Here is a 14,491-nt window from a genome sequence, read left to right as displayed (position 1 = left end):
TATAAAACCTTCCCATCAATACCCGCTTTTTTACTTCCTCTTTCTGTCATTCGAAATTTTACACTTTGCCCTATTGAAAAATAATAAATATTCATATGGATACGGTGTGACAGAATGACCAAATTGTCCTCATCTTCTTTATCTCCTCTTCTCCAATCTTGCTCATCCCGGCAGCAGAGGAAGGCGAGGGCGTGTGTCTGGACATGAACAAAGAGGTGGGTGAGAGCAAGGCAGCTGCCGAGGGCATGTGTGTTGTATGGATGAGGATTTCATGAGTACTTTGGGTATAAAAATAAAATATAAACGAAATCTTAACGGAACACTAACGGTGGAGACCGAAGTGAATATCTTTTAGTTTTTAAGAGGACAAAATGTAAGTTTTTGACTAACAAGAAGGAAAAGTAGAAAAACAGGTATTGACGGGGGTTTTCTGTAATTTAGTTTATTTTATATTTACAATGATAATTTTGTTAATAAATATTTTTGTTATAATAAATTGTACTTAATTTATCAGAAATTACATATGTATTATAGTAAAAAATTGGATTTAATTTAGTTTGGCTTCAGAAGCAACTTTGCTTTGACAAATAAAAGAAATAAATAGTTTGTTGCAGCAGAAAGCTTAAATTAACTTATACGCTGCGGATACCAAAAAAAAAAAAAGAAAAAAAAAAACTCAACTATAGAGTATTTTAATTTTACTACCTAATCTTTTAAAATTTTAGATTTTTTACCACTCAAATTTTTTATTTATTGAATTTGAATCNTTTGAATTGATCAGCGGCACTTTCACTTCAAAATTTGTGTGCGCCTTTCATCTTTATAGATTTAGTTAGTATATTTAATGCGAATTACTTAAATTTATTGACTAACTCAATCAAATAAATAAAAAAATTGAATAGTGAAATACAAAATATTGAAAAATTAGATAGTCAAATTAAAATGGCATGTTCTTACCTTATCGACAAAATACTAAGGTTTAGTTTAGCATTAAGCTCTATCTAACGCTATTAGATAAAATAGAGTTGAGAAAAAAACATATAGGGATATACTTCTGCGTTCTCCGGTGGAACTGCAGAAAATATATCATAACCAACTCATCACATATGCGGAACGCAAAATTACGTACGGAAACAACCAGGGTATTTTTCCAACATACTTTTTTACCGCACGTAACGCAATCTACCCGCGATTCCAAATCCCAAACGAAGCCTAAAGCTTCTATGTTTAAGCAATTTTAGAGAAACTCCATTTGTAGAAATTTCAAGAAACGTCGTCTTCTTTCTTTGGACAAATTTGCGAGCCTCATTTTCCATCAACTTCTCACCGTTTATTAGTCTCAGACGAAAAAATTTGAGTTTTCATACATGTATTGGATTGGATTGGATTGAAAAGCAACAAAAAGAGACAAAATAAACACTACTAGGTGTCGCGGGAGAAATCCAACTAGTGTGTTGTTTCACTATTTGAACGCGGAACGCCGAATATCTATGTCGGCTTTTTTACACTGGTGGACATAAATTATATTCTATGTCAACAAACGAGTAAAATATTTTCACCAGACACGTCTTTTTCAGATAAGTCGTTATTCTCTACTAGATATCGTTCAACTGAAATCTTAGAAGATCATCTCTAATTTTGCATCAGACACGTCATTTTCATTTTCAGATGTGGCATCCGCTTCCAGATATCACTCAACTCAAATTTTAGAGCACCCATTGTAACCTTTTACAATCAAATACATCCTGATAGTGTGAAACAACCATTATACTCTAAAAGAATTAAATGAGAAGAAATTAATAATATTAGAAGCCTGACGTGACTCGAATTCAGAACCTTCTATTCTGACACCATATGAAACAACCATTGTCCTGTAAAAACTAACTTATACTATTAGAGAACAGTGTTTATACATTTCTTTATTTAACAGATAGAACATACTTGAAGCCCGATTCCTAGAGCATAAAAGATTACTTTGCCAACATTTGGGGGTTAGAGGCCGTTTTATGGAAGGATCCACAAAAGATACACAATTTTATTCAGAGCAATGTGGCTGTATACCCAAAAAAAAGTGAAAATAAATCTTACACCGGACCCAGAGATCAATAATTTTAGACTACACTTATCAGTCTTCTTTTCATTTGATTTAAAAATTCCAAAAGGGTCATCAGAACTCTTGGATAAACGGCTGCCGGATTAATGCCTCAGTTTTAGATGTACAATGAGCATTTCTCTTTTACTTAACATGATTCAAGCTTGGATTTTAAATTATCTTTAACTGCTCCTGATTCGGGTTGGTTTTAAGATGGACCGAGCATTTGATCGAAACCCGGTTTGATAAGACTTTAGGATTCCTTTAATGTTGGCCCAAATACATTGCTCAGCTTTGTGCATCTTATTAGTCAATTTCATTTAACCATATCAATCCTGCATCAAGTTAACACCACTCTTAGGACAGTTGATAGGTATCCCTCCTGCAAGCAGTGTCAGCCGAATTCAAATCCGGCTTCAAGCGGGGTGTGTTCTATATATATATATATATACTATTGCATACCTAAAAGTGAGTTATAAAAGCTCCCAATGGTTTCATGCCTTAAGCCGAAAAGGGCACCATGGACTGGGCTGCAACAAGTCAAAGCCCAAGCCTTGGCTTCACCAGACGCAGGACAGATAATTAGGTCGGCCCAACTAATTAATAAAATTCAAAAACAGAAGGAACAAAAGATGATATGCATGGAGCTCATAGAATTCAAAAAAGTTGCAAACAAAGTATTGGCTTGGTGATTTTTGACTCCTCGTATGAAAAGTGTAAACTTTCAAGGCCCATGAAAGCAAAAAGTTGGTAATAGTGTTGAGAAATTCACAACAGATGATTCGCTTCCCGTAAGCATGTTTCCTAAAGGTTCAATTTAAATAGGGAATGAACTGATATGCAGCAACACAGATAATCTTCTTAGGTGCAAATCAAAAATTAGGATTGATTTGATCTTACCCATAATGTCACATTTCAGATTTAAAAGTTGCTTCACTCCAACAAGTAGATGCGAGAGGCGATGTCTTGAACCAACCAATCAAATCCTTCCAGAAGCCCTTCCCCAGTGTAAGCACTGCAGCCCACTATTTTCCAGTGCCGTGTTTTATCCATCGCATCCAAGTTCAGAACCTGGAAAAATTTGCAAAAATATCGCCTCACAATCTAAGCTCAGAACTTCAAGCAACGCCGAGTATTGGCCAAAATTTGCAAAAACAAAAGCTTGCTGCCCAAAGTGGCATTATTTGTGCCTTCAATTCTTGTTTTACCTTGACTTACAAATTATTTGTTGTTTCACATTGATGGCAAAATTTGTTTTGGGTTTTGTTTGACAACAAGAAACAAAAATGTAGTAATGAGTTTCTTCGTTTTCTCAACTTTTTGAAAAAGATGTCATGGCAAAATAACCAACAATAAGAAGAATAAAGTAGTCTGTCCCTACAATTATTCAATTGCATAAAACTTAAGAAGAAAACAATGCCAAATGCACCCTTAGAACAGCACAAAGAAAGTTTATAATCGTGAAAAGTCTTTCGTAACTGCAAAAAAGAAAAATATAAATGAAATCGGGTTTCTGTGCTGTTGGGTTTAATGGGACCGCTTTGTCTTTTATCGTTCTGATACCATGTTTGAAGCCAGTATAATTACAAGCTGCATTTCATCGAAAAGAATTTTGAGGAACATCTAAGACAAGATTGCCTAACAGTCTTCTGTTGGTTTCAACTTTCAAACCCTAGCTTTACCACATCTAAGCCAAAGCCATTCTCAATTTTCACGTGGGACAAACTCACCTAATCGTGCTTGTGCATGACCTATTTTTAGGTTCCTACTATTAACAATATATGTTGGATTGACAAATAAGTACAAGAACACAAAATAGATGCATGTGAGTACATCAGGAAATGCTGCATAAAATTCTTGATAGTCGTTTACAAGAAACTATATATACTGAATAGAATTATGTAAAACCAAATTCTAGATGGGAAATGCTGTAAAACCAAGAAAAAGAATGTAAATAAACAGAAATAAATCTCCAAATAAAATTATGTTGTTCTTTTTTTCCTCCTTTCCTTTCACACGTACTATTTCCAGAGTTATTACCTAGCCTTATGTTGGAAAATGTAGTGGAAACTTATGCATGCACTTTACTTACCTTAGCTATTTCTGCCGGTTTAAGAGCACCTTGAATATCTTGCTTATTCGCAAATATCAACAAGGAGGCTCCTGATAATCTCTGTCAAAAGCAAAAGCAGGGGGAGATTGTGAAACATGACCAAAGAAATTATCGGTTACAGAATATAGCGCTAGCAAAATACTTCACCACTGTTTCAGGTATGAGATTTTATCAACAAAAAAAAATAAAAAAGTTCAACTTCTGATGTGATGACTAAAAAAATGGAACTCAAGTCTACTGTGCTGTTTTAACAAATGAAAAACTATGTCTGACTTTATTAGCAATTGTGCGGTCTTACAGAACAAGAGATCCATTGATTTCGTCATCCACTAAATAAGACACTATCGTTCATTAGGGTCAGCTAAGATATTGAATAACACACCATTTGGGTGGAGAGTAAAGAAGAGAGAAGAAGAGAAAGTTATGAGACTTAATCGAAACAGAGTAAATGACCTTCCATAATGGTCAGTTTGTTAACTATCTCGGTCTCTCCCAAAGTGGAGCGGAAGGGAGAGAAAGTTATTTTCTCTTCTTTCTTCCACTCCTCCAAGAAAATAAGAGAGAGTTAAGTAATTTTTCTTTTTTTTCCTTTTCTCTTTCATTCTCTCTCTTATTTTCTCTTATTTCCCTGCTAATAAGTCGGAAACTTCAGAACCGTTAATTCGTGGCTGTTCACTTAATTTTTTGAAGTTACTTAAACCCGCAATTATCATTATAAACAACCAGCCTATTTACAATCGAAAATAAACAAAAACAATTGAAAGTTTCTTCTCTCTACAGTGTTCATATGCTTCAATCTAATCAACAACATTATCGGCATGATGTTTAAGAATACACAAACATGATGTTGATACTATTATAAGCCAACTAAAATATCAACTAAATCGAATTACTGAGCTGAACAAACATTATATTCTAAGACTTTTAGTATATAAAATGTGAGGAAAAATAAGAAACCTCTTCTTTCAAGAGATTGTGGAGCTCGGCCCTGCAATCGTCCAGCCGCCTCACATCGGAGCTGTCGACGACCCACACCAGCCCATCCGTTTGCTCAAAGTAGTTTCTCCAGTAGGATCGAATGGTCTTCTGGCCCCCTACATCCCACACGTTGAGCGAATACCTAAATCGCCCCGCGATCAAACCCTAATCCACCCCCGATTCACAGCACGCACATACGCAACAAAGGATCGAATGGAGATCGAAATGGCGAGGGTTGTGGCACTCACTTTTGGTACTTGATGGTCTTGATGATGATGGTGGTACTTGATGGTCTTGATGATGATGGTGGTACTTGATGGTCTTGATGATGATGGTGGTACTTGATGGTCTTGATGTTGAAGCCGAGGGTGGGGCTGATGACGCTGGTGTCCTCGCCGTTGATCTTGAGCACGATCGTCGTCTTCCCCGAGTTGTCGAGGCCCCTGTGTGAGATCGGAGGAGCTAGGGTTAGCAAAGCGAGGTGCGATCGAGAGGGCGGAATTGGGGGAGAGGGAGAAGCGGGGCGTACACCATGAGGATGCGCATCTCCTTCTCCTTGCGCTTGATCTTCCTGATTATGCTGAGGAGGCCCATGGATTAGGGTTCTGATCGAAGAGTCGAATACTACTACAACACAAAGCTCGGGTTATCACTGAGGAGGGAGGGGGAAAAGGGAATTTGGAACGATGAGCACTGCATTAGGCTTCGCACGAATCTTAAAACGAATCGGTACGTGAACCCATCAAAAACGGCCCAATGTTAACGGGCCGGGCTAATTTTGGCCTTTTATTAAATAAAAAAAATAACATTTGTCTTAATAATTGATGAGTAAGAACTAATTGAACATGACAATTTTAAGTTAAGAGCTTATCAAGTTGGGGAGAAAAAAAAAAAGATCACTAACCTGTCCCCAAATAGAATAGTAAAATAGTTTCCTTTCACACATTGATTTGCAACCGGAGTCAAAAACATGGGTTAAGTTACACTATGGGCATGTTTGGTTGTCTGTAAGTGATCGAAGTGAAAATAGTCACTTTTTAAAAAGTGACTTTTATATAAGTTACTTTTGAGTTCAAGTGTTTGGTTTCAAAAAAGTAAAAAAAAAAATACAATTTTTATGACTTCTATTGTTTGGTTCTATATAAAAAAATAAAAAAATAAAATAATTTTTTAGATGCGTAGTTTTTATTTTAAACTTCTATTGTTTGGTTCTATATAAAAAAATAAAAAAATAAAATGATTTTTTTAGATGCGTAGTTTTTTTTTTTTTTTAAGATGGTATGGAATAAGGCACGTCTCTTTCTTTATTTTTTTTAAAAAAAAAGATATGTTGATTTTTTTTTTGTTAAGATACGGTGGTTTTTTTATTTTTTATTTTTTGTAGATGGTATGGAAAAAGGTTTTGGATGCGGTTTGAAAGTTGCGTGGAGTAGGTCGCCCACTTTCAACAAATTCGGAATTCTTTTGGCCGAAGTCAAAAAAGTGAATTTTAATTATAATCCACTTTATGGATTTACTTTTCAAAAGTCACTGACATATTACTTTTATAATCTAAACAATCGAAATAATCTCACTTCGTCAAAATACCACTTTTATTGTTTCACTTACGGACAACCAAACATGCCCTAATGGACACAATAAAATAATACTGGAAAATAAACTGATTCTACTTGGCTAAGGAAATAATTTAGAAAGTTTCAAATGAAGGATAGGAAAGACTACATAACAATACTCCAAACTTTGCTATTGCAGAAATGAGAGTTTATCCAATGCCGCAGATAATCAAATTTTCCCAATAACACTTCCATCAATAATGCTACAAGATCCGCGGAACAATCCCATAGGATTCTCGAAGTGTCTCTCCGCGCCACAATTTTATTTCACAATAGCAATATAGAATGATTAAATACATCATAGAAAAGGACATTGTAGTCCTGATGACCACAACCAGAAAATGAGATCATACTAAGGAAAGCTCCCCAGCCGGAACAGATCTTTTCACCAGTTTTGCCCACGACTCGTTTGTCTCCGCGATGATCTTCAAAGCATAATCCTACTCACAAGAAGAAAGGAAACAACAAAATCGTCAGTGTACAAAATGTGTATGTCTCTTATTGTATAATTATGAGCTAAGAATATTGTTCAGCTCGTAACGAGCAGTTCCAACTTCTATAGAAGCCACAGAAGCCAGAAACAATGTAATATGTGCTCATTAACATTTTAAATAAGCAAGACCCATTTGACGACTTTTCACTATCCTTCCCTCTTTTTCTGCAATACATTTACCTATCAGAAAAACTGAACACAATGCAGATAGAAATTTCGTAACATCTTCCTAGGCAGTGCCATCCCTTGTCTAGAGGCCGAAAAGACGAACAATCTTATTATGTTATGAAGTGAATAATAGGTTTTTAAGTTTTAAAACAAAAGCAATAAAATGGAGAAAGAAACATTGTACTGAGGCTAGATAGAATGCTATGTCAAATGTTTAAAGAGTGGATTCCTAGATAATGAACTTGACAACCACGCCCAATTTACCTTGCTAGCCGCTTTGTTACCCAGGCCAAATTTGTTAGCTGGCTTTCCATCGGGAATCTTGTAGTCTCTAAACCAGTCGCGAATAGCGGTAAGAGTTCCCTGATGAAGGAATAACTTGTCTCAGATACAAACAAGAAATAAAAATCAAAACTCTTCAACTGCATGTGCTGAATAGCAGTTATTACAGCACAACTGGGAATTAAGTGCTTTCTCTGACTCGCATTGCAATAGAAACTGATTTACTCAAGTCAAAAGAATTAACTGGGTATAAAATACAGGGAGCATTCTTCATGACCAAATTTCTTACTACATACACTACTGGTTGATCTAGACTCGTCAATATTAGAGATGAGAAACATTATATCATGGCTACAAATTAATAATCCAAGTACATATTTTCTCACAAGCTCGTGGACTTAATCAGCTGAAGTTATACAGAACATCAATCAACCGTGTGTCAAATACAGTAAATTGGAGAAAAACTGTTTGATAGGTTGCAAGTCAGATATAAACTTAAGCTGAGTGAGGTTATCTCTGAAATAATGAGTTGACATGGTAAATTGTAAAGGTCAATTCTTAATTGGACGAATAAGGGTACCGCTCTGTCGAAAAGTTTACACATGTGATAAATTAATCTCATAAGCTGAAAAATATACACCAAAACCAAGGAACTTTTCAAAGTGAAGCATCGTCACTAATTAAATAAACTTGACTGGAAACTGTAAACGTCAATTCTAACTGCTTTGATGTAGTTCTGCTAATGATCTAAACCATTTGAAATCATCAATCATCAGAAATCCACTTCCACACTCCAATCCATGAAGAGCCTATAATAGCATGCAAATACACAATATAAAAAAAGCAGTGCATGTATTATGAAGAAAGAACCTACATTTATCAATAAAATAAAAGAATATGTGCGAATATAATTCGTACCGGAAAATGTGTCTCGACATCATTCACATCATTAACAAGAGAAGCTCTAGGGTCATCCAAAGAAATAGCAACTATCTTCCAATCGAGCTCCCCCTCATCAATCATGGCTAAAGCTGCTAAAGGTTTCACCTTAAGAACATCGCCAATATTAGCACGCCTCTCACCAATCTCAACAACATCAACTGGAGGAGAAAAAAAGGGATATTACAATGCAAGAAATGCGCTTTTGTCACATATATGCTAATTGCATACATTAGGATTAAAGGAAATGACGAGGAGTAGAAAAAGTTACAAGTTCTATTACCAGGATCGTTATCCCCAAGCGCTCCTTCAACTTCTGCATTCGCAAAAGATGGGTCTTCCCATGTTTGTGGGAGCAATCCATAATTCCAATTAATGTTATACCTGAGGACCATGAATTGTAAGAAAAGGAACAACTAATGAATTAAAAGCATCAAAATGGAACAAAAATTCAAATTAGTAATTAGTTCAAAAACAAATATTGACTACAGATACTTCATTAACAGGAGCAAAACAACATCACTATAATATTGCAGTAGCAAAAAAAAAAAAAAAAATTTCAGTAGATCAATAAGGTAAAAAGTGTATAAACTTTACCCGAACTGTAGTTCATCTCAGAACTGGTACCTAAAATTTTAAAGTTTTGATACCACATATTTTCATTCCTTCTGATTTCTGAAAAATTCTCAAGAAATTTCAACCATGAAATGTGTTCGAATTTAACAACTTCATTAAATTAATTTCTGATTATAAAGTATCAGACAAAAAAATATATATATATATATATACACTTAAGCTGCGACAGGAACGTATTGTAACGCTTATAAACTTGTATTATTAGAGAGAAAAAAAAAAAACAAAAATAAAATTCCAAGGATAAAATTTTTGCTTACGGATAGTATCGAAGCTTCCCCTTCTTCGTATCCTGCTTAATAGGAGTGTAGGCCTCATCCGTAGCCACCTCCATCTTCGCGCTCGTCTCCTTCGGGATCTCGACGACGAAGTTGAACACCCCATCGCCCAACCTCAAGGGTATGTCGTGCCATGGCGAGATCATCTTCCCGGACGCGTCCAGGAAGAAGACCCTGTAGTCTAGGGTTTCGGACTCGCCCTCCTCCTTGGTCCGAATCTCGGATTTGAGGAGCGCGGAGGGGGTTGCCGAGGCGGCGGTGGTGGAGGAGAGGCGCCGCCGCGGGGGGCGAAGGGAGAGGGGGGATCGGAGGTGGAGGGGGCAGCGGAGAGGGACGGAGCTCAGTCGCCGGAATCCATGGAGGGTGGCGGAGGAGACCGCCGCCGCCGCCGCCATGGTAGTGGCGAGGAGTAGTAGGACGAGGAAGAAGACAAGGGTTTTGGTGTGTGGAGGTCGTGCTTTTTGTGATTTGTATCGATAAAATAATATTTTGGAGGGCTTTTTTTTGCAATTGGCCTCCTCAAACATTTTATTTTAAAGCAGGCCCTATATATTTATAATTACAAAAATGGTTCTACCCCTTCCACGCAGGTGCCACGTAAGTGCCACGCGGGCGGACTGGGTGGCGGGTCTGGCTTGTTCAATTATAAGGGTAGTATCATTATTTTCTATTTATAACTAACAACTATTCTTCTTATTCCCAATAACCATCCAAATACAATTTTTCTAGTTCTAACTTATGAGGACATTTTCATCCAAACAAAAAAATACCCTTGTTCTTAAAAAAAATCATACTTGTACCTATCCCCGGTATAACTAATTCCTACTAATTTCTGAACCAAACGAAGCCTTAAGGTATACATCAAGCAGCGCGAATAACCAAAATAAATACGGTGAACCATTCACCATATTTGAACATGGTGAATGGTTCATTATATTCAACTTGCCAAGCAGGCCCCAGTCCGTCCATGTGGTGTTTGTCTGCCAGGAGTAGAACTATTTTTGCAATTATAAATTTATTAGAGCTATTTTTAAACTAAAATTTTTTGAGAGGACCATTTGCAAAACAAAAAAAGACCCTATTTTGGATGAGAAGATGCACAATATAGAGGACGAGTCAAGGAAACATAGAAGTGGTGGGTCAATTTGGTCTAAACCTGAGATTTGATTAAATATTTGTTTAGTAAAAACATACAAAATTTATCTTACCTAAAAATAATTTAAATTAGTTATTTAATTTTTAAAAAACTTTAATTTTACTATCTAATTTTATTTATTTATTTATTTTTGAGCCAGTCAACTATATATTCTTAACTTTAAAATTTAAATATATCGTTTATTTTTACAGATTTAATTACTACATTTCATACAATTCTCACAACTATCTATTTATTAAAGTAACTAATTGATTTAAATCACAGTACTATTGACTGACTCAAATTAAAACAATTAAAAAGTTGGATGGTAAAACTATAATTTTAAAAGATTAGAAAGCTGCTAATTCAAAATAGTCTGTAGTTCAGATAAATTATGTATATTTTTGGTATTTATTGTAAGGATAAATTGTACATTTGATCCTCGAATTATGAGGGTATTTAAAATATTTATTCTGTTTTAATATTTGTTTGGTCATAGGCTCATAGCACATGAGATGAGAAATGCCAAGTGATTTGGATTGGTCTTTGATCTAAATTCCAGTTCGTTTCTAATAAGTCAATTAAGTGAATAGAAAAAATGTACTGTTTTCAGCAACCAAAAAAAACAAAAGAAAGAGTATTTTTAGAAATAACTTTTTATATGTGAAAATATGAATTATGAAAATTTGATTTTAAATTACTAAATTTACTTATACTTGCTAAAATTATTAAAAATGATACTAACAATATTTATGATTTGAGCCAGAATCAAGGCAAAATAAGCAGTAAAGTTAATCCTTTCAAAATCCACCAGGTGAATCAGCTCAAATCTTTCCTCATTTACACTTGATTGGCCCAGTTACATGAATGCGTGCAGATTCGCTTGCACCTATATATTTGTTTTCGTTTCAACCAGATTTGTTTCTATTTTGCAGATCCAACACCTAACCTGGTACAATCCAACAGTACTAGAGACTTATTTTGTTGCATATAGTTATAACTGTACTGCAGTACCAACTACAGCAGTTGCAAATGGTAAATTTAAATAGAAGGTAAGTTTACTTTCCTAAAATATCACGGCCATATATACAAAGTAACCAAAATTTGAAAATGCACTTATTAACTTTATGCAACCAAATAAATTATTTATAATTGCAGTACTTTCTAATTGCAATACTTGGATCTGATTCTGATTTAGGTGTCGAACCAAACAGAATGAGATAATGAATAATTCTGATTCCATTTTCAGCTTATTCTTATTTTGATTTTGATACCGATTCCGATTTCAAACCAAACACATCCTAAATACCTAATTACATCCAACCACCTAGATCGCAGTGACAAAATCGCAAGCTAGAAAATGAAAAGTGATCTGTGGAGATCCGGCCCTTTTCCTTAGCATCTTTTTGAGGCCACATTATTACGGGCCCAATTGGGCCAATAAGTCGAGCTCCATTTTTTCTGGGCCGTACTAGGCCCATTAGTCGCCCAACCAATTCAACCAGTTCATCTCAATGGAATATTCGCGATTCCGCACAAAAAGTACCCTGCGGGCGCGTGCAGCTAAAAAAGGTGGTGTTTTTTTTTTTTCTTTTTTTCTTTTTTCTTTTTCTTTTTTTTAACCTTTTCAGAAAAAGAAAAAAGTGCGACCACGAAAAGACAGTGTGCACCGACACGTGTGGGTTCCCGTGAGGCGCCAAATTTGATGTGGTGGGGCCCACATGAACCGGAGCAACACGACGCCAACAAAAGGGCGCGCCTTTACTGCTTGTGGGCCCACCCACCCACCAGTCTTCTCCTTAAGACTCCGTAATAACTCAATCAATATTCACCAACTCTTTTATTTATTTTTATATTTTTTTTACATACAACGATTAGGAAGCAATTTAGAAGCATGAAATGAGACAACAAGAAATTTATGAGTTTCGCGAATTCAACATTACTACTCATTCCCTTGAAATCGAAAAATTAATATATATACATATATATATAATTAAGATAGGAATTTGGATGATTTTGTAATTTTGGAATGCTGATCTATATGACTTCCTTGAAGTTATGGATTTAACTTTCGAAATGCACAAAAATAAATGGACCCTAAATTTTTTATTTGTTATTGTTCTATATAAAGCTTGATCTCAATTTCAACAATTGACTTGACCAATATCTAAACAAGCTCAAGATATAAAATGAAGTTATTTTATATGGTTATAAATTTTTACTTAGATGAATGGCATAGTATATTCATTTTACGTCAAAAAATCTTTTCAAATTGTAAACCTAACATGATAATTTTATTTTATTAAATTCAGTAATTAATATGGTTATGACATTTGATTCCTATGCAGTAGATTATATTTAATATCGTCAAATTTCGACTCAGATACCCCATAAACGTAAAGAACATAAAAGTACAAAATATTTACTATTTTTAAAAATATATATTCTAACTAAATTCATACGAGCTGAAGATTCCTGAGTACTTGTTTTTGGTAACAATTTGGCCAATTTGCCAATCTGACCTTATAAAAGCAAGTTGGCGTTTTCGCTTATATTATAAACCCTAAGACGTGAGGATATAAGTGGGTAACATGTACAAATTAATTGATAATTATCACGTACTCTAATTGTAATTTTAGAGTATTGTACTAACAATCCATTTGAATTAGGATTTTTAAAAAGAAGCAAATCCTCTACAGCTCACGCTAAGAACAAAAGTATGCTAATTTGTTTTGATAGTAAAATTGTGAGACCGTCCAATCCCCCATTTACAAATACTATACAAAGATCGATTAATTAATCGACTTTGATCAAGTCCGCGAGCAAAATCGAACTTACAAAACTCAGCAAATTTCTTGCTCTCCACCATCTTTGAAGCTGCCACNGCTCCTCCTCCTCCTCTTTTTGCTAGAGCACCGACGAAAAGAGATCCTTCGCCTTCGACGCCGGGATTCGCAGCCACCGTTGTGGCTTCAGCTGTTGAGAGAAGCAGAAGCAGCCCCTTCTCCTCTCTTCTCTCTCTCTCTCTCTCTCTCTCTCTCTCTCTCTCTCTCTCTCTCTCTATCTATATATATATATAGAGAGAGAGAAGAGAGAGAGAGAGAGAGCCCGTTCACTCTTCTGCGATTGCCCAGCCCCTTCTCCTCTCTTCTCTCTCTCTCTCTCTCTCTCTCTCTCTCTCTCTCTCTCTCTCTCTCTATATATATATATATATATATATATATATGTGTGTGTGTGTGTGTGTGTATCTCAAACACAACTCAATCTATAATGTGACATTGACATGAATGACACTGCTATCTCCAAACACAACTCGGGATGATATGACATTGACATAAATGACACTGACACAATTAGGAATAAGTGAGAGCAGTTTGAAATCAAGGTGACACAAATTTAAAAACTTGGAGAGAGAGAGAGAGAGAGAGAGAGAAAGAGAGAGTAATAATACATATTGTAAAAATATTATTATTTATTTTAAAAATCAAGATCAAGTTGTAAATATTTATAAATAATATTGATCGGAGTAAATTAATTATTTGAGTGTACTTGTGTTAAAGTAGTTTTTACCGCAACAAGAATATAGCAGTAGTAATAAGAATTTTTAACAGATATTTCAAGTGAAGAAAATTGCAAACAAATAAAAAAAAGAAAAAAAAACAGTGAGAGAAGCTCTTAGTTTCGATAAATCCATCTCTTTTAGCAATAATACCTAATAGGATTACTTAAAATTAATTTTTGAATTTGAATATCGCCAAGTCATACAC

General features: G+C 35.1%; 2 protein-coding genes across 6 annotated transcripts; both read right to left on the bottom strand.

Moving 5' to 3' along the window:
* LOC109715873 (ADP-ribosylation factor-like protein 2) lies at positions 1,432-5,877 on the bottom strand. Of its 5 annotated transcripts, none has more exons than XM_020241090.1 (6): positions 5,713-5,876; positions 5,519-5,626; positions 5,163-5,328; positions 4,185-4,265; positions 2,993-3,163; positions 1,432-1,728 (listed from the first exon to the last, which is right to left on the bottom strand). In XM_020241090.1, the coding sequence occupies exons 1-5, from the start codon at positions 5,775-5,777 to the stop codon at positions 3,026-3,028; spliced, it is 558 nt and encodes a 185-aa protein (XP_020096679.1). In that variant the 5' UTR covers positions 5,778-5,876; the 3' UTR covers positions 1,432-1,728; positions 2,993-3,025. The 5 variants fall into 5 exon arrangements, with proteins under 5 accessions (XP_020096679.1, XP_020096681.1, XP_020096682.1 ...); XM_020241092.1 differs by having other exon boundaries at positions 1,432-1,725; XM_020241093.1 differs by lacking the exon at positions 1,432-1,728 and adding an exon at positions 5,432-5,440 and having other exon boundaries at positions 2,773-3,163; positions 5,163-5,325; positions 5,525-5,626; positions 5,713-5,877.
* LOC109715719 (soluble inorganic pyrophosphatase 6, chloroplastic-like) lies at positions 6,900-10,086 on the bottom strand. Its single transcript, XM_020240853.1, has 5 exons — positions 9,572-10,086; positions 8,962-9,062; positions 8,658-8,839; positions 7,722-7,820; positions 6,900-7,236 (listed from the first exon to the last, which is right to left on the bottom strand). Exons 1-5 carry the CDS (start codon positions 9,982-9,984, stop codon positions 7,144-7,146), a joined length of 888 nt encoding a protein of 295 aa, XP_020096442.1. The 5' UTR covers positions 9,985-10,086; the 3' UTR covers positions 6,900-7,143.

The sequence above is a fragment of the Ananas comosus genome, linkage group 9 (genome assembly GCF_001540865.1).
Source record: "Ananas comosus cultivar F153 linkage group 9, ASM154086v1, whole genome shotgun sequence".
In the NCBI taxonomy this organism is placed as follows: domain Eukaryota; kingdom Viridiplantae; phylum Streptophyta; class Magnoliopsida; order Poales; family Bromeliaceae; genus Ananas; species Ananas comosus.
This window is presented reverse-complemented; position numbering and strand designations above follow the sequence as displayed.